Genomic DNA, 15,227 nt, shown 5'->3' with positions numbered 1-15,227 from the left:
TGACAGAGCGAGTTCCACTTTACAGGCTGTCATAGCATATAGCAGCTTTATTTAGAAATGTTTACATTCTCATAAATTAGCTCAAATCATCTTTATAACTTTTGATTCTCTCATATTGCACTACCACAAATTAAAGGGGGCTAGATATATTTAAGACATATTTCCTCTTCCAAATGAGGAGTGTATCGGGGGGGGGGGGGGGGGGGGGAGACACAACATAAATAAAAAGGCCCGTAGAGCTTAACCGACCTGAAAATATAAGGAAAGCCTGTAGGAACTAAAACATTAATTTACAAAATATCTTTCCACTTTTCTTTGAAGATAAACTGAGGAATCAAAGTCTCCATGTTATAACAAATGTGTTAACTGTGTGTTGGGTTGGCAAAGAGCTCTGGGATATTCACAGCAATCACTCCAGGAATGGTGTACCATTTTTGACAGGGGAGTTTACTAACTTCGTAAGTGCTAATAATTATGCCCAGTTTTTGACTGTATGTTGTAAACAGATTCAGACTCTTTCTGACCTGAACTGCCATGGCACTCTTGACTGGTAACCACCTGTGTAGTGAAAGGGTTAACTAAGAAGACAGGAGACAGATAGGCACTATGGTCACTAAGCTTTCCTCAGGCACAGGCAGCTGCTGAAATGTCACATCCAGCAAGCCTTCACGACCTGACCTCATTTACATGAAGAGGGGAAAACTGACTGACAAAATGCCAGGTAGGGAGGTTTTTTTTTTAAGTCTTTACTGTGTAAACCAGTAAGCTGATGACATTTACAGCCTAGGTCCATTTAGTCAGCTAAAATGTCATTGGGATGGGACTTATTGTTTCAAAACTCTGGCTGGTCTGAGGTACGTTTCAATGTAGGCCCAAAAGTTTAGACATGATTCAAAGGGAGGCCCCTCTGGCTTTGCTGCAAAATGTTCTGTCTTTCAAAGTGCACACTTGTCCTTTACTGGAAGAATAAAGTCCTGTGCGTGACACCAGTTCTTTGTTTGATGCAAAGTAGAGTGGGCAACGACAGGAGGATGTGAAACGCAGGTTAGCGGGGCTGGGACATCTCACGGCAGCGTGGCAAAAACGCATTGTTGGCTTTGTTGCGACGATGAATAAACAGCAGAACATGCAGCCGCTTAGGCCTTCATCAGGGCGCTGACCACGGCGCGGGCGTTGAGGCTGCGCAGGTCGTTGTAGGTCTGCCCTGTGCCCACAAACACAATGGGCTGGCCTGTAATGTAGGTCATCGAGATGGCAGCACCAACCTGTGAAGGAGGAAGGATGACGCATGAGTGCTACCAACTTCCCATCTGTGAATTATTCATAAATCATAAAACAGCCACAGACAACAATTAACTATATTAGAGGCCACATGATGTGATTAATCAGATAGGAATGTAGAGGAAAAAGAATTAAATACCTTGTCGTCGATGGTGTCAAACTTAGTGAGAACGATTCCATCAATGAGGCGAGGCTTGTCAGACATGGAGTGGTCTGCCAGAGCCTGATTGAACTTTACCTGAGCACACATAGAAAGAAAGCTGAGTCATGCACTGGAAAATTGACTACAGGGTTATTACTTATGGCACCATCTTCCCATCTCACATCTGTCCACAAGCATGACAAAAGATCACTGAAGAAACACTGACCCCTGCTGGAGAGTTTAAGAACAACAAATTCAGTTTGTCCTACAGCATTTTCCTACTCAGTCAGTACTGTGTCAGTTCTCACAGCTGACAACCTAAGTATTACGTAAATTAAAGGATTTGAAGTGCTCCTGTAAAACATGCATTTTCATTCTAGTTACAAAGATAACGACTTCAGTCATCACCTACATTTCCTCTGAGTACACGATGTGTCTGAGCAAAAAAAAAGTGTGAATTTGTCAGTGGTCTCACCAGCTGGTCAACTGCCTCATTGCCAACCAGAGCCTCTCCAACAAACAGTACCAGGTCGGGCATGTTGACCGCGATAAGTTTGGCCAGGGCTGTCATTAGGGGGGCGTTGTCCTGCATACGCCCAGCAGTGTCCACCAGCACCACGTCAAAGGCCTGGTTGCGGGCTGGAGGGGATGAAACACAGAAGGGGCACATGTGAATTCACCATATGGGTGATTTTAATCATTAATGGAAGTGGCAGGTGGAATAAACAAAGAACCACAGCTTAACAGTTAATAATTACACAAAAAGAAAGAATGTATTTTACCATAGGCAATGGCCTCCATGGCGATTCCAGCAGCGTCCTTGCCGTAGCCCTTCTCATAGAGCTGGACTACCGGACGCCCCCCGTGCTGCTCTGGAGGATGCAGAGAGTTCAGGCGGCGCTGATGAGTGCGGAGCTGCTCCACTGCTCCAGCACGGAACGTGTCACAGGCTGCGATCAGCACAGTGAAACCGTTCTCTATCAGCCAAAAAGAGATCTAAAGCAAGAGAGAGAGACATTTCGTTCACATGAATATCCAAAGGACACAATCTGTACATGTTGACTGGGAGAGTGTAACAACTGAACACGAGCATTTAAAAAGTAACATTCTGAAGCAATGTATGCTACAACTAGAGCTACTTCAATGTTAGGGTCTGGGTATCATCACACTGGCTCACTGCCACGGGGCACTTGAATAAACAGGGCCCTGTTTCCTGTTAATGACTGACCTCAGAAGTAAGAGTGTTTTCTCAGAATGTTTCTGTGGAAGCTCTCAAATTAGTGTTTTCCAAACACTTCCAAAAGCAGCTCTTAAGAGTGAGTGTATGTGCATGCTGCTAAGAGCTTCTTAATATTGGCTGTTCATGGTGCTGTAGGTGACGCTGAATACACTTGAAAGTAACCATCGTGAAACTGGCATTTAAGCCAGAAGAGTTAATTAATTCATTTATAATATGGGTATAGACTTAAAGAAAAACAAAATCAATAAAAACATGTGACAAGTCAGAATGTCTGCTGTGAAAAAGTAAAAGCATTTGACTGCACATGACGTGATTAACAATACTTTAGTATCATAACGTTATTACCCTGGCATAACGCTGATACTATTTCAATTATTCATATTGTCAGTGACCCATCCATAACACCAACTCAAATATGTCAGCTACAGAAAATCTGTAATCGAGTTTGATCAATTATGGAACGCTGCACTTCTTTACCAAGGTGCACAGCAGACTGAGGTGGTCCATTTCAGTAGGATGTGGTGAGTCTTGGCTCCCTCTTTACCAAAATGTAGGTCATGTGCTAAACTGAAGAGCCCATCTAAATAAAGCTGTATCGGTGCACTAGTTTAGCTATATGGGCTTAAAGAGTCAAATACAGAAGTTTAAAATATGAAGTTCCTGAAGAATGAGAATGTAATTTGAAGGACACTTTACTCCAAAAAGCCCCTAGTGCCCTCTGTAGAGCATTTTACCCCCAGGGTGAATTCCAGGCTCTACTAATAGAGCTATAAATGACAACAAACTGTCCCAAACCCACACAGTAAAGCCCACACGGCTAGAATTGGCAGCCTGTGTGGGTAAATGTAACCTAGGCTGGTCACTTTCAGGAAAATATTGGGTATTTCAAACCCGTTTAAAATTGACATCTCACCTTGGCCAGGTTGGTGGACTTTCCAACCCCATTGACACCACAAAATGTGATGACAAAAGGCCTCCGCTGGCTCTGCGCCTCCATGACATCTCTCAGAATATCCACCCTGCGCTTGGGCTGCAGGATCTGCACCAGTGAGTCTTGCAGGGCCTGCTTTACAGTTGAGGCCACAGCTACACACACACACACACACACACACACACACACACACACAAAGTTCTGTTAGGGTCTCCTTGCATCATGCATTCATACTGCTATTCACTGACACAGACTATCTGTAGTGGTCTGAGCAACATTTTAAATCGCATCTTGTGTAGATGAAACTGAGGGGGCGATCTCTTTTAATTAATTTACTGTGGCAATCCTACAGACAGTGTTGGGGAAAATGCATTACTGTAATCACATTCATTTTCCCAGGATGTAGACTGGTGATCTCTGAGGAGAATGGAAGTGTTGGGAAGATGCACATTGCACTTCTACACAAACTCATTTCTGCACCAAATAAAAACAAATTTAAGAAAGTGGGTGAGGATTGTGAGCATGAGAAAGTTAACTTACTGGTGAATGTGCCCATGACTTTGCCTTCCAGTTTTTTGGCTACAGAGTCACAGAGCTGGGAGGCGATGTCGGCTGCTACATTCTTTGCTGTGGGATCACAAAAGGACGGAGAATGAATAGCAGACAGTGCACGTTTAAAAGCAGAAAATCAATATGGTGAGAAAGAGAAAGAGATACGTGATGTCATACCAATGAGGTGGTCCTTCATCTTGTCCAGTACTGACTCCATGTCATCCCGAGTCAGGCTCTTGGAGCCCACCAGGCCCTTCAGCATCCCAAACATGCCCCCAAAACCGCCAGCTTTTTTAGAGCTGAAATCAACAAACGAGATGTTCACAGTGCAAACTTAAATTTGGTAGCTAAAGATAGGATAGGATAAACTGAGCTAAAACTTAATTAATCCTGAAGTAAATTCTTGTGCTAGTGATTGCTCAAAACTTTCAACTTAAGGATGGAAACAGCGGAGTAATTAATGTAATGTGTACAAGTAGTGAAGCTAACACAGGTGCCTAATAGAATAACAATTCAAGTGGAATAAATTAGTAAAATAAGTAAGCTAAAAAAGAACAGAAAAGCAATATTGACAACTATAGTTTTACAAGGTGATATAGCAGGGTATTGAAAGGTAATATTGCGCAGAAACATTGGCTATACTTTGAAGAAATTGGAATAAAAATCCAACAATATCCCCTAAACAGTAATCCTACAATAAAACACTCTCTTACCTTGCCTTGCTTGTTTCACTGACAACCACTCTCTCCTCCTCCTCCTCCTCCTCCATCTCCTCTTCATCACTGGACTCACACTCCACAGACAGCAGGTCTCCCTTCATGGAGCTCAGCTGCATCCCCTGAAACACGTCCGGGAAATGGAGAACTTGGAATTTATCTTAACATAATTAATGTGACTAATACAGATGTCTCCTAAACTGGGAGTGGAGGGGACGGGAGGGGGTGCATACCAGATCAATTTGTGCTTCCTCATTCTGTTTGTCACCATTTTGGGAACTGCCTCCATCATTGTTGCTGTAGTCCAGGTCCTTGGTGCTGCTACCACCCATGTCCCAAACACGCCTCTGTTTCTCCTTAGGCTTCTGAGGCTTTGGGGACTTACTGTGATTGGGATGACAGGATGTCAGAAAAAAGCAATCAGACATGCTTTACACTGAGAGACTGACAAAACCTTTTAGCTATTCTCAAAAAGGGGGATATCGTTTCAAAGCATATTGCTAGTATTTTTGATGAATATTAAAAAACACATAATTATTAGAACTATGTTTCTGACTCTAATGTATCCTGCATTTTTTTTAGCACATCAGAACATGACTTCAATGCTGAGACTTGATAAAAATCACCCTGCACATGCCCTTTCTATACTGCTCTTACTGAGTCAACTATGTCAATCAAAATGCACCTATATGAACGGCATTTATTTCAACTAATTACATATCTTGCTTGTCATTCATGAATGATGTTTCCCTTACGTGGCTTTTTCAACAGGTACCACTGTGCGCTTGCGAAAGAATTCCTCTCTCTTCTTCAGCATGATCTCCTCGGGAGTCAAGCCCTGGTTACCGTTCTCGACCACCTTCTGCCCAGAGGATGAGGCCTTGCCTTGATCCATTTTGACAGGCTCAGCTGCAGGAGCTGGAGAAAAAAGTAAGAATTGAAATTAAAAGTATGTCACACCAGCTATTTACAATGAGCAATTTCAGAACAACAGCACTCACCCTCCTTTTTGGTATTTTTATTTTTCTTGCCACCCTGCTCCTTGATTTTTTCCCCACCCTTGGTCTCAATCATTGACTTCACAGTTTTTTGGGATTTCTCAGACTCCTTAAAGGACCGCATGTTGGTGGGGCCTTTAACTCTGCTGCTCTCCTCCGCCTCTCTTGTAGTCAACATTGGATGTACGTCACAGGACAGGGGGCAGGACAAAAAAAAGATTTTGGTTAATGAAGCATCTTGAATAGAAGGCTGTTGGATGTACTTTGTGACAATATTACAATGACTTTCCTCTTTACAAAAAACCCCTCCATGGGTGAAACTGTCTGTCTTTACCTGAGAAGCATCTTGAAGTTTTCCTCAAATTCAAAGTTGTTATTTAATAGCTTCAGAGCTCCCCTTTGCTCCAGCTCATTCTTATAACGATCCCTGAAGTGGAGCTGAACGTCATCTATGAACTTGTCCACATATGTCAGCGTCAGGATATTTTGAAAACCCACCTGGGCAGAGAGAGACAAGGAAAAGAGTTAAGTGATTTTCAACATATAAAACTAACAACAACGTGAACAACAGTAACAGATTTGTTAAGCTGTAATCTATTCAGTGTGAGCTGAGACTTACCACAAAAATCAACTCAAACTCATTGTCGAGTTTGTATTTCAGCCTCAGTTTGTCATGAGTGTATGAATTGTTCCCACTTCGCTCCTGAAACATCACAAACAGTGTTGACATGTAAATAGTAGCTGAACACACGTTGTTGCTGCCACAGCAGGTAACGTTAGCCTTGCGTGTCTTCTTAACTGTAAAATAAGTCACTGTAATACAAACTATGTTAAAAATCAGTTTACAATTCGAGATAAGGTGTTTTCTAGGCTACTCACACCTCAAACGTCACGACCGTTAACCAACGTTAACTAGCGGCTAACGTTTGCTACCTACTGGCGTTAGCATTAGCTGCTCGAGCCATACTGAGATTTAGAAAAACACAGACAACTGTCACAGGATTTGGACTTGTCGTTATGTCCCACCTGGAGGATTACGGAGCGGATCAGAGCGTTGACAGGGCCGGTGAAGGATTCAGTGACCCCGGCTCCCTGAAAACACCACAACACTATCCCCCCTTTGCTGAAGATGGTGAAGAAATCTAGCATCTTGCCACGACGTTTCTGGATTAAAGACACATACAGGGAGAAAAGAAGGTAAAACAGGAGTCCTGCGGTGAATGAATGAGTCTGTAAATATCTACAGAGCTAGCAGCTACTTTTCAAACAAATAAATCTTACTAGATATTAGTCCAATAGCTGATAAATCCCCCACGAGTGCGATCCCACCACCAGAGCAAAACTGTTTTAGACACGTCAGATGCAGAACCAGGAAGTGACGCAATCTCGTTTTCCGGCAATTTCTAGTTCTCAATTTCGCGCATGCGCAATTTCACAACGATATTTTTTTGTCTTCGCTCTTAAAATATAGGCCCGATGTAAATTAAAATAAATAAATACATAACTAACTTAATAAATAAATACCTCATTTTAAAGTACAAATTGGATTACCTTCTCTTGACATTAGTATTTATATTTTCTCTACGTTACACTCTATGGTTACACCTCTTCTCCACTGCGCAATATTTCAGAGGTAAATGGGTCTTTTGGCCATAAATGCCAGGGCCTACATTTATCTGACAACTGTGACTAGTAGCCTAGAAATTAAGATTTAACATGGCCTACAAAAAATTTATACAAATTTATACAATCTGGTGCATAGATTAAAGTACATAACAGTGGGTTAAAGTATATTAAAAAATGATTTTGTGCACACTTAGTCCTCATAATATAAATAATTTTTCCCCGACCCTGAGTACTACACTTAGCTTATGTCAGGGATCAGCAAGCTTTATAATCAAATAAGCCAAAACGAAATAAACTGTCTGGAGCCACAGAACATATTTGAGCCTTATAATGTAAGTAAAACTGCCTATTAAGTCTTAATTAGTCTATAAACATTACTAATAGGTCTAAATGAGCATTCATTAATATGTTTTACTACAGGGTGGCTACTCTGCAGTGGCCTGTTCATAATAACTTGGTACTTCAACTTTGCAGCATTAGCGGTGAAAGCAAACAAATCTGTCCACACAATTAAATTCTCTATTTTCCTCCTATTTGGAATCCATAGCTAGTTTAGCTTGGAAAATGAAGCTGTGTAGGTTCAGCAAATTTTATAGGAAAAGATACCAGGCCATAGAATGTGAAAAAAAAAGAAAGCCAAAGAGCCGCATGCAACTCAGGAGCCTCAGGCTGCCTACCCCTGGCTCATGCTGGCTTATGTTAAGGTACTTACAGGACTTCTACTTTTAATTAAGTACTTTTACAGTGTGATATTGCTACTTTATCCTGCTTTTAAGCACCCAGTAGACTACAAGATCTGATAATTCCCTTCACCAGAGGAATACATTGCCATTAGTATACTGCTCGGTTGTTCTCTTCTCTGATTTTTTTATTTGTTTCATGTCTTTGAGATATCTTTGTAGACAGGATCATGGTGCCACCAACTGGTTAAACAGCCCAACAAGCCACTCCATAAAATAACATGCACTAACTACTAACTACTCCCACTAATGTAAGAATGTTAGAGTGCTTTTAATTTAAGACCTGTCAGTCACTCTACGCTGCACTGGGACTAAACTGTCATCAGGACATCTGCTTTTTAACTCAAAGTGATGAATAGGTGATGTGCGTGCAGGAAGGAGCTTTTCTAGATGCAAGTATAAAATTTTTCCAGCTTGCCCTCATAGTTTCCCCTTAATTTTATCTGCATGTGATCAATCACTTAGCTTACAAATATTATTTATAAAAGCAGAAAAACCTTCAGATGTGCAAGTGTGCACATTTGATGAATCTCAATTGTCTTGTACTTTCCAGTGTCTTAAGTTATGTTTGTATGCTGTCATTTGTATCATTTTTACACAATAGAAAGGAATAAGTTGGACCAGATAATGACAAGCCATAAATGACGCACATGAAATAAATGTGTGTGAAACACACACATTGATTGGCAGAGAGATTTGACATTGGCTTCTGGCATATTCGTGGCTTGGGTTACATCAGTTGATGTGGTCCTTCCTCTTATGTCTTCCTAATAATAGTATACTAACACCAGATTAGGAAGTGGTCTTACTCTGACCTATGAAACATTCTTGTTTGTTGAAAATCAGCAAGACTCAGCTATGCCCAGTTTCTCTCTCCTGTTCTTTTTTTTTTTTTTTTGTCTATGCCTCTAAGAAACTAGCTGCTCGTTCATGTATAAAGTTAGAGGCACTTTGCATTTGAAATTCGACTCTTCTGTCAGCAGTTACCAACTTCCTCTTTTATCCAGTTGCTGTAAGTGACACTCGACAAGTTTTCACTTTGTCTTTTTTACAACCTGCCGCCGTCATTGGATTATATTACATTTTTGTAGCACTTATTTGTTCAGCTGCCATCTCTGAGAAATGTGTGTATGTGGCAGAGGAGATCCTTTTAAGAGATGAGATCATTAAACTGATATTGACTGGAAGGATTCTGGTGAGACGTTGAACAGACATCATGATGTTAACAACATGCATGGTAAGTTAAGTCATTTCATTTTGGATGTAAACCATATCCTTCTGTTTGAATACCATTGTTGTATTTTATCAGTAACTGTGCTTTGTGTAGCTGTTAATGCCTCTATAAACTTTATGATTTATAAGTGGACAAGGACGGACTCATAGATATCAAAATGTATAAAGTATCAAGTCAGAAATATGTACAGTTTGATTTGATTTTGATTTAGTCTCTCTAATATTAGGTTGGTTCCAGAAACTATTGAAATCAAGAGCATCTGTACCAGCACAACGTGAACAAGACACAAAAGTGGCAAAAAAGTCAGTGTCCTCTATGAGCAGTGCATCAACTTCATCTCCATCTACGTCGACAAGCTCTTCTTTGTCATCATCATCATCACTGGGGACAGCCCCTTTTAAAAAAACATCACAGCCACAGTCTGCTCTGAGCTCACTGCTGCGATGGAGCCGAAAGTATGACGTGTTTGTGTGTCACAGCTCTGTGCACAGTGACACTGAAGAGGCAATACGCCTGGTGTCTTTCCTGGAGGCCTCACCACAAAGTCTGAGGTGCTTTCTGTGGCAGAGGGACACCTGTCCAGGGGGGGCAATGTCTACAGAGTTATGCCAGGCTGTGGAGGAGAGCCATTTAAGAGCCCTGCTTATCACTCCTAACTTCCTGCAGGATGACTGGTGCATATACATGATGCACCAGGCTCTGGCAGAGGGGCCTATGTCCAATCGGCTTATCCCCTTGGTTCAGAACCTTTCCCGCTCTCAGTATCCACAGGAACTGAGGTTCTTCTTCTACATTGACCTGAGCAGGAACCCTGACCGAGGTTACACCCTCGTCAACAAGACTGTGCTCAAGTGTGAGTAATGGAAAAAAATTATCTTCTCTGGGACAGATTCATAAGCATAACTCGAGCTTGGCCTTAACCCCAAGTTTAAAATGATCTATCTTTAAGTTTGTTTCCAACCAGCTGTTTTATTCCTCTCCAGAATACATTAAATTAACATTAAGGTTCTTGTAAACTCTAAAAATGAAGACGGCCTGCAGATAATTCCACAGTTCTTGGAGAGATCCTTAATAATCTCTTCCTCTTGTCTTCTCCAGACCTGCAAGACCTGGCTATAAAAGAGAAAGAACTTGAATGCAACACAGACAGCTCTGACGGACCAAGTGGAGAAAGCAGCCCTAAAAAAGACAATCTGATGTCAAGTAATGACCCCACTGAGACGTAAATACCGCTGGAAGTGATAGAGAAGAGAGATAAAGGCTCAGTGATGTTTGTGAACATCATCAACAGTAATTAGGCTGTGATGAGGGTGAGAGGGCTCCGGGGGGAGAAGGCTGCTGTTATTGAACAAACTAAAATTTAGAGACCAGTTTATCACATCATGTTGGGATTTTTAAGGAAAGTTATGCTACGACTTTTGCACCTTTTATGTGCACGACCAACACTGGGTGTCTCTGTGCGTGTGGTAAGGATGTTCAGCACTGGGGCTTATTTCCTGTATCAGATCTAGAGAAGTACACCATGCTCTGACCTAGTTAAATGAGTTTACAATAATGATGTTGATGAGTGTGTATCATGAGAACCTGTGGTCACAGTCTCAGCTTGTTACACTTAATTCAGTTCAATTGCAGCCCATAATTCATCTTCACAGCAAAGGGCTCTAAAGTGTCACAAACGCATGTGATCACCTCTTTACTGTATTAGAGTAAAACCTGTCAGATTGCTGTGAAAGGATAATATTGTGGTGCACACAGTGTTTACCACTAGGTGGTGTATTTTGCTCTACTATCAAATTGAGAGTGCTAGTGAGGATATTATTCAGTCTATGGAGTGGATGCCAGTCATGAAGGTGTGATCTCTGTGGTATAATCTTCAAGCTTTAACCATGACCTATAATGATGACAGTAGCATTATGTCTCTTCTATGTGTGTGTTTATGTCTGTAAAAGAGAGCGCGAGAGTAAAAGGAAAAGACCCACCCACAATAAACTGACAGCGACATGACCTTTCCACTGACCTGGAACTTAAAGTAAAAACAGAGGAAATGACTCCTATTGACACATGACACATCTTTATGTTTCGCAACAAAAGCCTCACACATGGCTCTGGTGTGCTGGTATTAATATTCTAAGTCACAATATTCCTGACTGAGTGGTTGGTTGGAACAAAGTCCGAACATGTTGAAGAATTGGAAGGAACACCCTTTCTCTTCTCCATCCAAACAAAAACTTTCAGTCCGCTGTTAGGTATGATTAAATGTCCTTGGCAGAACCTTCCTTTGTTAATCAAGAATACTGGCAGTGCTTCCTTTCAGATAGTTGGCATTTGAACCACTCAATGTGGAATATCAGGTATTCATTGAATCAAGTGGTGCGTGACATTTGTGATCCTTGATCGTAATTTTTTTGACACAGGCAAGGGTTGTTTTTTCTCTTCTTACAGGAGACACCATCTGCCTCCAAGAAGTGCTACATGTTCTCTCCCTCTTTTTTTTTTTATTAATGCTGTATCATCCTCCCATTTACCCATCCCCCTAAACTACAACAGACACTGAGCACCACAATAAAAGACCCTCGATAATTGTCTCTTTAGTGGCAAGCCAACATTGTAACATGAAAAATTAGACTAATCTCTGAGAGGCACAGATGTTCTACGAAGCTTTTGTTGTTGCCATAACAAATCCTCTTCCAGATGACATACACACAAACACACAACTTTCATACCATTAATATAAAAGACATATGTATCAACATCAAAATACACATTTATCTGTCTTTCATTTTCAATGTTGAAGTTACAAACTGTTATTTATTGAAATGATTATATGTGGGCATGATGGGGCGGAGTTTCTGTACAGTGGTGTCAATTTTGTTGCAAAATATATCTGCCAACAATCTTTTTTTCTCGACCAAGCCAAGACAAGACTAAACTGACTTCAGCAACAACTGACTATATCTCCATATAACGTTTACGACAAAGGAGGAAACTAAAAATGGAATAAAAAAGTCTTAATTCAAATCTCCCTTTGTCACTTGATTGCTGTACATTTCTCTTAATCTTCCTGGTAACATTTGGACGCCAGCAACACTCTGCCAGCGGTGTGCTTAAGTGTTGAGCTAGCTACATTATGCACCTACAGCTATAGGAGTTGGACATGTGTACAGTAAGATGGTGGCATTTCCATTTTCTACTGCTTTATAATCCCACTCCACTACATCTTAGAGGGAAATACTATACTTTTACTCCACTAAATGTATTCTATAACTGTAGTTACTTATTACTTTGCATAGTCAGATCATTAATAAAAAATATGAATCAACAAATAAATAATGATGTATTAATACAAGGTAAACTACCCAGTAGTATATGAGGTAATTAAAATGAGCTCCACATTTACCAGCTGCAACTTTAAAGTGATGAACAAAATAAAGCATCAATAATTATGGCCTTATCTTATATTGGGCCATTCTGTATTATGAGAACTTTTACTTATCACAGATTACAGATTATCTAAGTATATTTTGATGCTGATATTTATTTACTTTTACTGAAGTCCAATTTGAATGCAGGGCTTTTACTTGTAACAGAGTATAACTACACTGGGTACTGCTACTTTTACTCAACTAGAACATCCACCGCTGATCCTCATACAACAGTATCTTCCGAAACATTATGCGCACAGAACGCTTTGTATAATATTATACTAATTAGCGCCCTGAATAAGTTAGGTCTGGGAAAAAGATCATGGAAGGACGTTACGTATGCATGTAACTTAAACTAACTCAACAATGATTTTTGGTTTCACACGAGGATGTCACTATTCAATTCATTTGTTAGATTTGTTCAGGTCCTATCCCCTAACCAGTGGACCATCCTGACCCTAATCATTCAAGGTAATTGCCTGATCGCGACCACCTTTGCACATGCATATAACAAAATAAGTTGCTGGTATGGATTGGGAAGCAACAGGGGCACAAACTGTGGTCTCCTGGATCAAAGTCCTGTGTTTGTTTGACCCGTCCACCACCCAAACCACGTCCCTATGCAGACTAAATCGCTCTCTATGCTATGTGACCTGACTTCCTCCTTTGCTTCTGTCATGATGGAGAACAGCCTGCAGCATACAGGTCACATGATCACAGCCTCCTGGTTTATGGTTTAAGGTATAAGAGTGTGCGTAATGAACAGCAGGACTTGGTCAAATAAAACTTCACATTGACATTTGGACCCTCTGAAATGGCATGTAAAGAATAGTGAGTATTGTCGGGAGAGAAAACTACTGATTGAAAATTAGCTGAAAAGACTACAAAAATGAAGAGACACCTGGTTTGTTTGGTTCATGACACTCTGCAAAGTGATGATTTGTCATCTCTAGACTGCATTTTTAGTGCGTATTAAACAGCTGACATATAACATGTTAATTAGTGAGCTTCAGAGGTACTGGGCAGATTTTGTTATTGCTAGAAAGAGCCAGGCCAGCTGTTTCTCCCTGTGTCCAGTCCTTACGCCGAGCAAAGCTAACCGGCTGCTGCAGTCTCATATTTATCAACTCTCAATGAACTCTCTGCAAGAAAACAAAGCATACTTCCTAAAATGTAAACTTATTCATTTAAAGTTGTATTAAGCCATCTCCAAAAGGCACTGGTGTAACATTAGCCTCTAACAGTGCTTGCATGTGGAGGTTTATCCAAATTTAAAAGTCATCCCAGCCAGACAGCTATCAGTTTTCTTAAAATGAGTTTATTAAATTTGGATTGTTTAACTTTCTATCCTCACTAAAGCATAATATAAACACACATTTGAAAGTCAGGTCCTAATGATTTAAAATGGCTCTGTACCATTTAAATGTCTATTTGTAATGTTTGCTTGCTGTTTAGGTAAATGCTCAGCATTTTGTATTTACAATCTCATGTCTAAGTCGCCTGGGCACTGGTTGGCTGTCTTCTCTTGCGTTGCGTGCAAAGATGTTGCAAATATTTTCTTTTCAAATTCATGTAAATGTTGGACTTAAATCAATATAAACTCTAACCTGAAGGCAGTCTGTTGAAGTTTGATTAAAATGCTCATTTGTGGTCTAAAACCAGACTGACTCGTTAGGTGTGGTCTTTGACTATTTAAAAACTGACTAAAACTGGGACAAAGGTTACTAAATATGACTAATACCCACAGAGACTCTTGATCTCAGGACTAAGAATTAAACAATATCTAAAAATGGCTGGCAAAATGAACACTAGGTAGGTTTTGGAAATCCCCTGAGCAGGCATGTTATGTGTCAGCATCCCAGCACTTTCAGCATGAAGCAAGAAATGAGAGGGAGGAGAGAGTTCAGGCCACAGGATGGCATGCTGGTGTGCTTTGGACCACCAACAGTATGGAAAAGCACTCGGCTGTTCGTCAGCATGGTGGTCCGTGCTGGGTGCGGCAGCACTGACCTGGACGCTTCTATCTGTGGTGAGTAAATCCAGCTTTCTCGTGCTTCAGTGAAGCGTCAGCTGGGTTAATTAAAGGAGAGAAGCAGATCCAAAGCTTTTACTGGGTTTTAAGTGAATGTACAGTGCAATGAGACATGAGACGGCTGCAAGCCAAATGCAGCAGCACAGTGGTATACACACAAAATCAAAGATGAGTGTTACATAATGTTTTCTGTGAACTTACCCTCAGCTGCACTATCTGTTAGATGCAGACAGGTGATCACTGTTAGCATCCACTCTCTCAGGAAACAAATACCTTTCATAAATATCAGTTTTGGGTCGACTGTGATATCCTC

At 40.8% G+C, this 15,227-nt stretch overlaps 2 protein-coding genes across 2 annotated transcripts; one reads left to right on the top strand and one right to left on the bottom strand.

Moving 5' to 3' along the window:
• Positions 1-18: 18 nt before the first annotated feature.
• srpra (SRP receptor subunit alpha) lies at positions 19-7,266 on the bottom strand. The gene is made up of 15 exons (XM_033631328.2): positions 7,142-7,266; positions 6,887-7,024; positions 6,480-6,563; positions 6,195-6,358; positions 5,864-6,024; positions 5,618-5,780; positions 5,096-5,246; positions 4,860-4,984; positions 4,324-4,445; positions 4,135-4,221; positions 3,577-3,749; positions 2,206-2,419; positions 1,899-2,062; positions 1,421-1,519; positions 19-1,265 (listed from the first exon to the last, which is right to left on the bottom strand). The coding sequence occupies exons 2-15, from the start codon at positions 7,007-7,009 to the stop codon at positions 1,137-1,139; spliced, it is 1,959 nt and encodes a 652-aa protein (XP_033487219.1). The 5' UTR covers positions 7,010-7,024; positions 7,142-7,266; the 3' UTR covers positions 19-1,136.
• A 1,691-nt stretch (positions 7,267-8,957) lies between these two features.
• tirap (toll-interleukin 1 receptor (TIR) domain containing adaptor protein) lies at positions 8,958-12,928 on the top strand. Its single transcript, XM_033632040.2, has 3 exons — positions 8,958-9,463; positions 9,687-10,313; positions 10,559-12,928. The coding sequence occupies exons 1-3, from the start codon at positions 9,457-9,459 to the stop codon at positions 10,684-10,686; spliced, it is 762 nt and encodes a 253-aa protein (XP_033487931.1). The 5' UTR covers positions 8,958-9,456; the 3' UTR covers positions 10,687-12,928.
• Positions 12,929-15,227: the final 2,299 nt, after the last annotated feature.

This window comes from Epinephelus lanceolatus, chromosome 4, assembly GCF_041903045.1.
Source record: "Epinephelus lanceolatus isolate andai-2023 chromosome 4, ASM4190304v1, whole genome shotgun sequence".
NCBI classification, from domain to species: domain Eukaryota; kingdom Metazoa; phylum Chordata; class Actinopteri; order Perciformes; family Serranidae; genus Epinephelus; species Epinephelus lanceolatus.
This window is presented reverse-complemented; position numbering and strand designations above follow the sequence as displayed.